Source organism: Crocodylus siamensis, chromosome 1 (assembly GCF_052110815.1).
Source record: "Crocodylus siamensis isolate JL-2025a chromosome 1, ASM5211081v1, whole genome shotgun sequence".
NCBI lineage: Eukaryota > Metazoa > Chordata > Crocodylia > Crocodylidae > Crocodylus > Crocodylus siamensis.
Window position 1 is genome coordinate 401,064,695 of NC_143395.1, and position 13,408 is coordinate 401,078,102.

The window sequence follows — 13,408 nt, forward strand, 5'->3', positions numbered from 1 at the left end:
TGGGCGGGGGCTGCAGTGGGCTCTGAGGGCAGGTCTCTGGTTCCTGAGGGGCAGGAGGCTTTTCCCGTCACTTCCACCTCCACCTGGGCCCCCGGGGTCTGCCCCAATGGTGACAGGACAAACAGATCCACCAAACCCTTGTCCCCAACCAGGGCCACAGATGACGGGCTCCTTCCCAGCCTGGAAGATTCAAGACACCTGTGGACATGGATGATTTTCCAAATCTCCCCTAGGGCCCAGGAGAAACTGTCTCAGAGCCCAGGGGGTAGTTAGCTGTTGCCATTCCACTTGGGCAAGGGGAGGAGGGACACGAAACACAGTCCTGTATGTGGGGGTAGGGGTGATGCAGGGGAAATGTCTCCCACACCAGCCAGACGCAGGCTCCCTCCCTGCCCCATATCCCCCCTCACCAGCCACTGAGGCCGTTGGAAAATCACCGGGGAAGAAGCACCTTCACATTTAGCACCAACTACCCCCTCCCTCTGGCTAAGGCTGCTTACAAACCCCTGCCCCCCAGCTCCCCGCTCACGCAGACTCTCCTGAGGGTCTTACAAGGAGCATGACATTTATATTCTTTAAAAGGCCTGCAGATTTCAGCCCCGCAAGGCTGCTCCCATGCTTTCCACCCTCCTTTGGCCTGCCTGCCTCTTCCCCCCAGCCATGGGGGTCAGCAGTGCCTGAGGGTGAATGGCTCCTTCTCCCCATGCTTAGGAGCGGTCCCTGGGTCTTGGCAACCCCACTGGAAGGCAGTGGCTTGCAAACATACGGTGGTGCGATGGGGAGGGGAGCGGCGTGGGGCCAAGGAACGGCGGGGTGCAGGGTGGAAGCCAGGCCTAGCGGGTCCTGCACTGCCTCGCAAGGCCGCAGGGCGGGTGAGTTTCTCCCCACGCCGAGCTTAGGGGTGAGGCCGCGGCCCACGGGCAGCCACTGGTGGGTGAGGAAAGTGCCCGTGTCCGCAGAGCCCGCGGCCCCACTGCGGGCAGAGTTGGAGACACGGCCCTGTGCGGATGCGCTGGGGCTGGCCCAGGGGCCCCGAGCCCTTGCGCAGGCAGTGCAGCAGTGAAGTCCCTGCCAGGGAGTGGCAGCAGCTGCTAGAGACAAGGCCGAAGCCCTCTCGCTGGCCCAGTTCTGCTCCGGACCCTTTCCCCACGCTTCGGCCGGTGCGTGGCGGCTGCTCAGGACCCGCCTTCCTAGGCGCCGCCCAGGAGCTACTGCCGTTATCAGCAGGGCTATCGGGCTGCAGTGGGTAAAAAGGAAAGGCACGACGCTCCCCCTCGCCTGGGCAACAAGGCTCTGGCAGGGGAGGGTCGCGGCTGAGGCGCTGGGCCTGAAAGGAGCCCCCAGGATCTCTCTGCCGGAAGGGCTCGTCTGCCAGGCGGCCCCGGCCCCTCCTGCGCCCCAGGCCCCGGGCGCTGCCTGCCAAGGGCCGGGCCGCGACCCTCGTGACGCCACGGCGGGAGAAGGAGCCTTTTCCTGGCTGTGACCGGGGCAGAGCCCCCGGCACGAGAGGCCGGCGCTGGCGCGGAGCAGGTGCCGCAGACAGGCCCGAGCCCCGCGCAGTCGGCACGGGCCGGGGGGCCGCAGCTGTCCCCCCAGGGCGGGGGGGTGCTCAGTTTTCTCGCGAGAAACCGCCACGTGCTCTGCCCTCGGCCCGGCACGGCCCCGCGATGGCGCCGGGCAGGGCGTGCAAAGCAGGCGGGGAAGGGCCCGCGGCCCCCCGGGAAGCGGCGCCTGGTGCGGGCAGGTGCCCCCGCGGGCTGGCCCGGCCCGGCCCGGCAGGTGCGGGCGCAGGACTGACGTGCTGCCGCGGGGAGGCGGGGTCCTCCCGCCCCGTCCCTCCTCCTGCCCGCCGAGCCCCGCCCGCGGGGGAGCGCTACGGGGTAAGGGGCGTGGGCGGGGGAGTTTGGGGGCCGCGGGGGCAGCCTCCCCTCCCCCCCAGAGAGCACACACGCATGCGCACCGCCCCCCCCCAGCTCTGGGCTGGCCCAAGGCCCCCCCGGGACAAATGCTGTCCCGGGTTATGCAGCCCGGGACCGGGCTTTGGGCACGGCCCCCCCCACCGAGGCAGCGGGGTCACCCTAACTGCAGGGCTGGGGGGAGGGAGCAGCCGTTGGGCCGGGGAAGGGGGAGAGCTGCGGCTGCACCATTTCTCCTCCCAGCCGGTGCCCACATCCTGCGCTGGGGCTGGAGAGGAAGTGAGGACGGCCGCGAGCGGCGTGGTCGGGAGCATCGGGCCCGGCGGACCCCGGGCTGGGGCAGGGTTACGGTCCCGGGGCTCGGGTCCATGGTCAGGTTTCCGCTATCTCCTTTCCCACAGGTGTCCCTGGAGACCAGACGCTGCCCACAGGCGCCGTGCATGCGTGTAGAGAGAGCGAGAGCCCGAGCCCCCGGCTGGGGGAGATCCTTCCTGGGGAGACGTGGCTGCTGCGCTGGAGCCCGTGGCAGCTGTGCGCCTTCCCTTCACGGCGGGAGCTGGAGGAGCAGGACCCAGGAGGTCTGCAGGCAGGGGGTGGGGGTGCAGAAGTCCCTCGTGTCGTCCAGACCCGGCTGGTGGCAGGAGTCCCCCGGCGGTCGGCACCGCAGCCAGTAAAACAGCAGCTGCAGGCGGAGCTGGTCCAGCACCAAGAGCTTTGGGGGGCAGGACGCCATGCAGCCCTCTTGTGGGGCCAAGCTGCCCTCTGTGACCCCACAGCTGGCACCGCAGGATGAGCTCCCCACCCCAGAGCCCTGGCGCCAGCTCTTCCGTGGCCTCCGCTACCGGGAAGCTGAGGGCCCACGGAAGATTTGCAGCCGCCTGCGGGAGCTCTGCCGGCGCTGGCTGGAGCCCCAGCACCGCAGCAAGGAGCAGATCCTGGAGCTGGTGGTGCTGGAGCAGTTCCTGGCCATCCTGCCCCAGGAGATGCAGAGCTGGGTGTGCGGGTGCCGCGTGGCCACCTGCGCCCAGGCCATGGCCCTGGCCGAGGGGTTTCAGCTGGCGCAGGCGGAGGATGAGAAGCTCCAGGTGAGAGCGTTTGTTTGGTGCCATCTGCACCTCCATGTGTCTGAGGGATGTTTCCTGCCAGACCCCAGCTCCCCAGTGACACATTTATCTCGTCCCCAGGTCACAGTCTGTGTGAAGGTCGAGGAGGTGTCCTCAGACAAGATGCAGCCCACTGGGGCCCTGCCGGACCCTGGTGATTCCTGGGTGCAGCAGCCAAAGGCTCATCGTGAGGACAGGTCTCTGGTGAAGGCAGGAGAGCGGGAAACCCGAGGGCCCAAGGACAAGCTGCCTCATGTTGCCAAAGAGGAGCCCCCACTCAGCCTGGTGCCAGGTCCTTACCAGCCTTTTTGATGTACAAGATTAACATGGGCTCAACACCTAAAGAGCAACAGTTACCTTGCTCCGCCCCCCACTATTATTAGTGTTGGCTACTGGGTTTAGGCCAGTTGATTTTGGGGGACACCTAAATAGAAAACAGGGATGGGAGTGAGGATGCAGGCTCCAAACAAGTGCTGCAAGCGGGGACAGCGAGCGGAGCAGAGCGGACAGTAGCTGGTGGCTCTTGAATGACTCCAAGGAGCCAGGGGCAGGTAAAGTGCGGGATGAAGTCCTGGCATGCAGTTAGGAGCCTGAGTGGCTGTCCTGCAGTTGGGGTGAGAGACTCCAATGCCTGCCTCTGCCCAGGACAGGGCTGCAAAGTTTGTACCTGTGTGGCTGGGGTGGGACAGGGCTCTGGTCTCTATGCGTGGTCCAAAGCCCAAGATCTTTCGCACTGCCTGCACCGCTCCTCACAGAAAGACGCTCTACATGACTGGCTCTTGCTATGCTGCCATGGTCACAATGAGTGATCGAATTGCTGTTCTAAGATCAGTGTTGTAATAATATCAATCTATAAGAGGCTGGTGCAGGTGATGCGGAAATGAGAGTCCCCGGTGGCCTCTGGCTGGTCCAGGTGCAGTTAACCCAGGCCTCCATCCTGCTGCAGATCCCTGGGACAGGGGAGACCTGGGAGCTGTCAGCATGTGGAGGGTCCCCAGGTGGGTGCCCCGGACTAGGCCCTTCCCCAGGTGAGGTGAGGAGTGGTGGGTCTCCCCTTTCTAGTAGCAGGAAGCCTCATCTGCCAGTGCAGAAATCTCTCTGCCAAATCTCTCTGACAGTTTGATGGGTCCGTGCTCCAGCAGGTTGGCGGCTCTTGTTCTCCCGGTGCCCTTGGAAGCATTTTGTGCCCCCTGGAGTAGACTGACCCTGCATTTCCCACCCCCTCCACCCCAACTTGTGGACGTGACACAGCACCAGCATCCCTCCAGATCTTTTCCCAGGGAGTGATGTCATGGTGCTGTGATCACCACCGGCGCTGGGGCAGTTCTAGAGGCTCATCTCCAGACTCTTGCCGGTGGGTGATGAGTCTCTCTTGTTCCCCTCTTGCACACACTGAAGCCTCCAGCTCCCTTCATCCCAGGCCAGTCCAGGAGACTAGCAGGGCTTTCCCCGTGCCACCACCCCAGGGCTAACCTGCGCACCCTTCCCCACCTGCAGGTGCCAGGACCCTGAGCAGAGTGGATCAGCATCCTCCCAAGGAAGGGCCTGTAATCCTGGAGCTTCAGAGACCATCCCCAGTGAGACGGGGACAGAGCGGCTCCCTGACACCTGGGCCAGGCCAGCTGCAGAAGGGGCAGGGCAGGCCTGCAAAGCAGGGGGAGAGCATGGAGGTGAGCAGGGCATGGGCTCCAGGTGTTGGTGGGAGTGCAGCTGGGGCAGAGCCCAGGAGGAGCCAGTAAAGAATACCGTCAAGAGTTTGGGGAGCAGAGAGACCTGAAGAGCGGGAAGCCTCTGGTGATGGAAACTGCAAACACCCCAGGCTGCATTAGCAGCAGTGCGCTCCCTGGTGCACAGAGCCAAGGGTTCGGGACAGGAAGGTCTGGTCAGAGTCCATGGAGCTAGGCCTCCCTTTGCCTGCAGAAATGTTGCCTGGGCGGCCTCTAGGGATCGATGAAATAGAAGAGTATTTCTCAACCCGTGGGTTGCGACCCAAAAGTGGGTCATAAGATTATTTGAAAGGGTCTCGAACAAACTTTAAAATGGATTTTCCTTTAAAAGAGAAAATTGTGGGAAACCGTGGCTTTTGCTTTTCAGTTTGGCAGAGTTCCAGCCTGTAAGATGCAGCCGGGCCCAAGTGTTGCTGAGCAGGCAGGGCTGGGCTGGGCTGTGGGTGAGGACTGAGGGGTACCAGCAGTGCTGGCAAGGCTGTGTGGGGGAGTGTGGGGTACCAGCAGGGGTTGGGGGGGGCGCTATGAGGTGCGAGCAATTGTTGTGGGGGTTTTTTATGAGAGAATTTGCAATTTTTAAACAGAGAAAACCAGGGTCCCTGTATATCATGTGTCAGCTGAGAAATGTACCCCTGCCTGTCATGGCTAAGCTTGCAAAGCTCTATAGTGCAGAGTGAGTGCAAACAGGGCTGGGGGGCTGGAAGCAGCTGGGGAGGGAGACACTGATTCTATAATGCTTGTGCCTGCAGCTCCGGGAAGTGTTTGCGGACGTGGCAGTGTACTTCGCACGGGAGGAGTGGGAGCTGCTGGAAGGTGAAGACAAGGGGCTTTACCAGGACCAGATGCTGAGGAACTACCAAGCCCTCGTTTCCCTGGGTAAAACTCTGGTTCTTGCTTTGCCCTGGAGCCATGTGAGCTCTGAAGTGGTGTTGTCTTCTCCCTGGTTTTAACAGTCTTATCCTCACGAACATTTGGCCAGTGCCTGAAATCCCTTTGCTCTCCACTGCTCTGTCCATGATCAGACCTCTCACATTTCACACTTGTATATATTCCTCCTTCATTTGATCCAGCCGCCTTCCTTTGAGTCTTCCCCCTTGATAACATGATTTCCCTTTGCCTTCTCACCATGATCATATCATTTGCAATTCATTGGGCCTAAAAATGCACTAACAGCTGTTCCTTGGGTAGTTATTCTGATTTCTCCCGGTCTCTAGTGGGTTATGGAATAGAGAAAGATCCCACACAATTTACTGATTCGTTTGATGCCCCTGGCTGGGGGAGTATTTGGTGGATTGCACAATTTCACAATGATTGCACACTTAATTCATACAACACAATTTTATTTTAAAATTCCTTGCTACACGTATAACACTGCTTAGCTTTAAGAAATCCTTCCCAAACAATGCAATAAGAATTAGTATTACAAAAACAACTACAATTACAAGTAGAGGTTATGTCTCATGGGATACTTATAGTCCTAGAATTCCTAGAAACCAAATCCCCAAGGATACTTTCATTCTTTAGTTCTGGTTTTAGGGTTGGTCTCAGCAGTGATAGGAACAAGTCCCCTTCCTTCGGTCCCACTCGGGCGCTCCACGGCTTCAGCGTGAACAAGAGCTCTTGTTCTCGGAGAGGGTGGTTCAGGGGATCGTTCTGACCCGGCCTACACTTGCGATTCTTCCTTCCATGTTCTGCAAGTGAGGTTACCTCCAAATTGGGACTGTAGGTTCCAGTTTTTATTGGGTAAGTTGCCATCTTGGGCCCCTCTTACCCAAACCTGTCACCAAATTTGGGCTTGGATCTTTTACCCAACAGACTCCTTTCCTGGGTCTTTTTTGGGAAATTTTCCACACTTCCGTGTGTGACCTCTTGTCCCAACCTCTTTCCAAAAGCCCGTAGGTTTCGATCTCTTGGAGCATTTGCCCAAGGGTCACTTTTAGGTTAACATTGTTAAAGGCCTCTAGAGGTAAGATTCAAAACCCAAGACATTCAGCACGTTCGCTTCAAGGCCTCTAAAGATAAAATTCAGAATCAAGGCATTCACCACATAGGCAAAAACAAGCAAAGGCCTAGATAAGAAGATGAACCTTGTCTTTTTTGTAAACTGGCTAATGGGTATTTATTACAAAAATTCACACTATTCCATTCAATATGAGAGTAGCGAGCGCTGACCAGGGGGCAGTGACCAGCCACAGACCTCGCCGACAATGCTGGCGGTGCCTTTCTGTAGGGGGTGCAGCGCCATGCTCGGGGTGCATGTGCACCTGTGTGCATCCCCTACACTTTGCCCCTGTGGTAAGTAGAGTGTGTGCCTGTGTGCACGCCTGTGTGTGTGTGTGTGTGTGTGTGTGTATTTGGCCATAATGGGAGACGGGGGAGTAGGTAGCAGGGAGAAGAGGGGGGCATGTGCCCCCACCGCCAGCCCAGCATTCAATATGACACCTCCCTCTCTTGCCTAGTGTGTCCTGTCCAAACTCATTTCCACTCACTTGCCTGGAATTACACTGGTGTTTCCTTTCCTGTGACCATATGTCCACTACCTGGATGAAAAGGACCATCCTCTTCTCTATGATGCCTTCCCTTTCATCCTAAATGTCCATCCTCTGTATGTCCTTCAAGTCCTTAGTATAATCCTTGAGTTCATTGGCTCCATTCCCCAAATTTCAGTTGCGTATTCTGCATCCAGTATCACTGGTTTAACTTGCTAGACCCCAACTCCATGCAGCGCCAATCACTAGGGAGATGACGATCCAATTGCCCATGAATCCTGTTGCTTGTTAGAGCAAGGAGGGAGCAAACACGAGCACACATTGCTCGCAACAGCTTTATTCGGAACGGAGACAGCTTCAGGCAAGCTCCCTCACAGACACGCAGCCCGTGAAACCAGGGGAGCAGCCCTAAACAATAGGTTTTTTCCACATTTATACACTTTGGTTTAAGTTTATTAACATTCACCCCAACTTTGTTCCTCCTCTTGTTCCACCCATTTCTCCTCCCATCTCAAGCTCCACCTCTGTTTACTGTTTGCTTCATTAGCATGGCATTGCTTATGCATGTCACTTATTTACATGGCTTCTTGCTGTGAGCGCATGTCTAAGACCTTGAATCCTCTTCTTCAGTCAGTGGGTGGACTCTGGAGGTTTCTTAACCAATCATCATTCACCCTTCTGCATATGTTTGTCTGGGTTATATGTTATCTTCCACATTCCAATCTGTTTTTTTCTGTCTCGTGTTGTACCATCTTCCACATCCCTAAAACATCACCTCATTCACAGCACACAGACTCGCACAGATTCACTTGCTGCTTTTTCCTCTGAAAATGGTTGACACAGTTAAGATGGTTACTTAGCATAAGCAAATGGCTGGCTTAGCTATCATTCTGTCATGTGGTTAGCAGCTCTGCTAGGCCACAGGTTAAAGCCTTGTATTCAGCCGCGAATCCAGTGCTCCCTAAGATCCAAATATTGTCACCCTAACACATCGCTCTTTACCCACTACTCAAACAGGATATCAAGGTCCCACACCTGACTTAATCTGCCGCATCCAGCGAGGACAGGTGGAGCTCTGGGCGTGTGATGATGAGGACTGTGGGGAAATCTCGAGGTTGGAGGACCTGCTGCCAGGTGAGTTGTGGCAGTCCCTCCACCCAACTCCCCTCTCCCAAATGCTCCATGCCCAGAGTGAAAGGGAGCCTGGAAACTGCAGACCTGCCCCGTGCTGCCATTTCAGGGTGCTGACCTCAAATAGCTTATGCTGTCATACGTGCAGACAGGTGTTGTTCCATTCCCTGAAATTCAAACTGGAAACTGTTACCAACAGGATTTTTTTTGCCAAAGACCCCCGATGTTTGACAGGGCCCCTTGCTGATTCAATATCAAGTAATCTTTAATAGTAATTATTACAAGTTTTGTCCCTGTAATACGACCTGACAAGTGGCTCCCTTAGACATTACAGCAGCAACCTTTGGTGATGCCAGCCTTGTGTCCTCTGCTGAGCGTGGGAGATGCTTGTTTCTGGCTTTCCTGCTGTTCAAGTAAAAATTGCACAACTGCCCCCCAACTCCCCAGGGTAACAGCATGCACACAACACCCTGTTCCTTTGTTTGTCCATTATTTCAATAACTTTCTCCTACCAAATTGCCTAATCTCCACTTCCTTACCAACCACACAGTTTTTTTTACCAGCAATAATTATGGGTAAGTTTTTTAATCTCTTCCGGTACTCAAATGATGGTTTTCTTTGATATTTAAGATGGCTGCTTAGATCAGACAATCATCCCACAATCGGCTTTTGGGGTCCAGACATGTTCTTGGGAATTCTGCTCCTTCTATATAATGGGCAACGCTTTCCTTGTTGTTTCAAATGGATTTCCTGTGCCATTGGAGCACTACCAGTGCCCCTCTGCTGTGCAAGATGCTGGAGAAATGCTAGAAGTCAAAAGAAAACCAACAAAAGAATGAGAATACAAACAAACGGTCAAATCGCCCATCTTGATCTTTGGCATGACTAATATTTTTGAGGCCCTGGAGGCCATACTCCAGAGATGTACCATTTTCCGTAGCCACTTTGCAGATATTCCAGAACCCGTCCAGACGTTTTGCTTACATTTCATTGTCTAGCATAGTTAACATCACAACCGCTTACAACACTAATGGTGCACAAGCACAACTGAGCAAGCAAGACAATTATTATACATAACATAATGATGCTCGAATCTTCTTTCTACTAAGTGAATTTCTTGGAAAACACACAAAGACAAAAAAGGGAAGGGCTTAACCCCCTTTAGGTTAGTTCATGTCATGGGATCACTTTTGACACTGTGGCTGGCTTGAGCCCTGGCCCTGGCCCTGCTGGAGCTCCTTCACAGATTCCCCTGTGCAGCTTGAGAGGCTTTTTCCTAGCAATCTTTTCTATTTCAAGTGACAGCTGCTGCAAGGTGTGCCCTGCCACACCTCTTCCCTCCTTGGCTTTCACCAGGGGTTTTTCTGCTGGGGTAGGCTCCCCCTATCCTTTTCCCAGCAAAGTGTAACCCACAAGGCAGTGGGAACCAAGGTTTTCAGGCGCTCTGCACTCCCCTTTCTTGGGTGGCAACACTGGCATTTTGTAGAGACTGCCCTGCCACAAGTAGCTCCAGCACACTAACCAGTCCCAGGAGGGTGTAGTTTTCAGGACTTAGCCAGGGCTAATCTTTAGGCTCTTCTGCCCCAGTTATCTTCACCCCTCATGGGCACAGTCTCTCACTTCTGGTCTTTTTGCCCCCCCAGCCATTCTTGTTGGACAAGAGAGAGGCTGGGGCTGTTCCTGGTGTCTCCTGGTTTGAGTGACCTGGAGCACAGGACGTGTGTAATCCTGGTCTCAGGCTGCATGAAGTGGGTCAGTGGAGTTAGTGGGATTCAGAAAATGTCATGTTGTGATGGGAAGGGAATACCACACTGTTTGCACCAGAATCTCCCCTGTGCCATTTCCTCTCTGGGGCCCCGAGCATCACAAAGCCTGAGGCTCAGCCCAGAATCCGTGTGCGGGTTCGTGCCGAGGCTTTTGTCCCAGTGCAGATTCCTGTGATGTGGAGGCTGCCTGGGATTCATTAGCAGAGGAAAGGTCCATAGGCTCATTCCCTGCATCAGACATTGCTCCAGAAACAGGTAGGAAGCAGATCACTGCTCTCAATCCTCCACTTCCAGAACATTTCTTGGAGGAATAAATGCATGAAACATGATGGCTTTTGCTACCAATCAGTGTAAGGCAGTGCTCACCACACACTCCTGCCTGCTGACAAGCCCCAGAAATGCACCCCGCGGCTGTTCACCCTTGTACCCAGATGCTGCTTTCTTGACTGCCAGAGATCTCAGGCAAGCATTGCAGATGGGTCTCACCAAAGCACTGGGGCTTCTGGAGCGTGTCAGCCCAGTCAGGTGGAGGGCTCAGCATCATCTCCCCCTGGACCCACCAGTGCTGTGGGATACAGCAGCCCTTTGAGAGCCTCAGTTTTCCTTCTAGCAGATCATTCTGGTCTCCTCCTCAGTCTATTAAAACATGAAGCTATTCAGGTACAGTCCAAATGCACATGTCCCACATGTTTCTTGGAGCAGGGCCTGAAGTGATGAGGCTGAGAGCTGGGCCAGAAACCTTGAGAGTCTGACTCTTAACTCCACTGAGTACGGAAGATGAGACTGGCACAGGGACCTGGCACTTGGGGTTTTGGCAGGAAGACCTTGTTTTCTTGAGGAAACACAGGTGCCAAGGTCCACTCATGCTCTGAGGCCAATCTCAGCAGAAGGAATAGCAGTGCTTGCCCCTTGGCAGCAGGGCAGGGACTAATTTGGTGTTTCTTTCTTCCATGCAGGACATGCCAGGTTGGTGAGCAGAACTGAGGAGCAAGCTCCTGAGGAAAGGCCTGGAAAGCAGGAGCCACCATGGGCTTCCCTGGGGAGTGTGGGTGAGGTGGCTTCCCTGAGCCCAGCGAAGGACCAGTGGCACAAGGCTCAGGGGATGCCCCAAAAGCAGGAGAATGTAGTAGTGAATGGGGTCCCATCTCTAGTTGGGCACTGGAGCGAAGAAGGGAAAGAAGCCAGAAAAAGCCCAAGGTGCAGGGAAGAATTTGTGGTGCTGAAACACCTGAAGAGGCAGAAAGCAAGGGTCCACTGGAGAGAGACACTGCATGCAAACCAGGGCAGTGGGGAGGGCCTCAGAGGGAAGCAGGAGCTCACTGCCGAGCCCAGGGGGAGAGCCCGCCCCTGCCCTCAGTGCAGGAAAAGCTTTAACTCCCCCTCACTCCTGGCTCTGCACAAGATAAGGCACACTAGGGAGAAGCCCCGTGTATGTGCCAAGTGTGGGAAGAGCTTCACCTGCCTCTTGACCCTGGCTGCTCACCGCCAGATCCATTCTGGACAGCTCCCCCATTGCTTCACCAAAAGCTGTGCAGAGGAAGAAGCATCCAAAACCCAAGATGTGTACAGGAAGAAGCATCAGTACTGCTGCGTCACATGTGGTAAGACCTTCACCCATTTCTTCTCCCTCGTTCAGCACCGGTCCATGCACTTGGCGAGGAAGATGCACCGCTGCACCGAGTTCAGGAAGAACAGCTGGCAAGGCCTGTCGCACCACCAGTGTGTGCAGAGCAGGCAGCAGCCACACTGCTGCACAAAGTGTGGCAAGAGCTTCAGGCAGCCCTCTAGCCTGGCCAGGCACAGCTGCATGCACACAGGGGAGAAGCCACATCATTGCTCTGTGTGTGGGAAGAGCTTCATCTCCTCTTCCAGTCTGGCACAACACCAGGTTATCCACACAGGGGAGAAGCCACATCATTGTTCTGTGTGTGGGAAGAGCTTCACTCAGTCCTACACCCTGGCCCGACACCAGCTCATCCACACAGGGGAGAAGCCATATCTATGCTCTGAGTGTGGGAAGAGCTTCACCCAGTCCTCTTCCCTGGCCAAGCACCAGCGCATTCACACGGGAGAAAAGCCATATCAGTGCTCTGTGTGTGGGAAGAGCTTCAGTCATTCCTCCGAGTTGGTCCGGCACCAGCGCATCCACACAGGAGAGAAGCCACATCAGTGCTCTAAGTGTGGGAAGAGCTTCACTCGCTCCTCTAGCCTGGCCCAGCACCAGCGCATCCACACAGGGGAGAAGCCGTATCAGTGCTCTGTGTGTGGAAAGAGCTTCACCCAGTCCTCCCACCTGGCCCAGCACCAGCGCATCCACACAGGGGAGAAGCCACATGAGTGCTCTGAGTGTGGGAAGAGCTTTACTCGCTCCTCCAGCCTGACCCAGCACCAGCGCATCCACAAAGGGGAGAAGCCACATCAGTGCTCTGAGTGTGGGAAGAGCTTCACCCGCTCCTCCCACCTGGCCCAGCACCAGCACGTCCACACAGAGGAAAAGCCATATCAATGCTCTGAGTGTGGGAAGAGTTTCAGCATCCTCTCCAGCCTGGCCCGGCACCAGCGCATGCACAAAGGGGAGAAGCCACATCATTGCTCTTAGTGTAGGAAGAGCTTCACCTACTCCTCCAGCCTGTCTTGAACACCAGTGCACCTACACAGGGGAGAAGCTACATTGGTGCTCTGAGTATTGGAAAAGCTTCACCCATCTCTCCCATCTATCCCCGAATCAGCGCATCCACACCCAGAAGCATCCCTAATTCTGCCAGCAGTGCAGGAAGGGCTTGGAGATGTCTGCCTGCTCAGCACCCACCAGTGGCTGCATTCAAACAAACACTCTTATGCTGCTGGGCTGCAGAAAGAGTTCCCCCAGGCTTTGTCCCTTGTAGGGTATAGCGGGAGTCCAGAGCCCAGAGGCTGGCCCACAAGGTTTGATTGCGGGGAGGGGCTAAAAGGAAATGCCTCAGGAAGAGGTCAACCCCAGTGTAGGGGAAGGAGACAAGGAGGAGTTTATCTTTGCCTCAGCCTTGGAGCCTGTGCATTCCCCATCATTCTCTAAAAGTACTCCGAGGGGAAGAAGTGCCTTCGTGCTACTCCCCCAGACAGCTGACTTCAAGTCACACCCGGGGACTTTTCTTGGCTGCCTCCCAGCTTTCTCCTTCCTCCTGGTCCAGGGGTTCTGGTATATGAGCCCCTGAGCTGCAGGGAGGAGTGCATTTATGGCTGGAGAAGCATTCCCTACCCTCCTCCCTGACCTCACCTTTCCTCACCACCACATCA

At 55.8% G+C, this 13,408-nt stretch overlaps 1 protein-coding gene across 1 annotated transcript; it reads left to right on the forward strand.

Annotated features, from left to right (window-relative positions):
• The first annotated feature begins 1,635 nt into the window (after positions 1-1,635).
• LOC149875320 (uncharacterized) lies at positions 1,636-12,877 on the forward strand. Its single transcript, XM_090030579.1, has 7 exons — positions 1,636-1,880; positions 2,318-3,001; positions 3,101-3,311; positions 4,517-4,689; positions 5,496-5,622; positions 8,253-8,369; positions 11,089-12,877. The coding sequence occupies exons 2-7, from the start codon at positions 2,648-2,650 to the stop codon at positions 12,729-12,731; spliced, it is 2,625 nt and encodes an 874-aa protein (XP_089886705.1). The 5' UTR covers positions 1,636-1,880; positions 2,318-2,647; the 3' UTR covers positions 12,732-12,877.
• Positions 12,878-13,408: the final 531 nt, after the last annotated feature.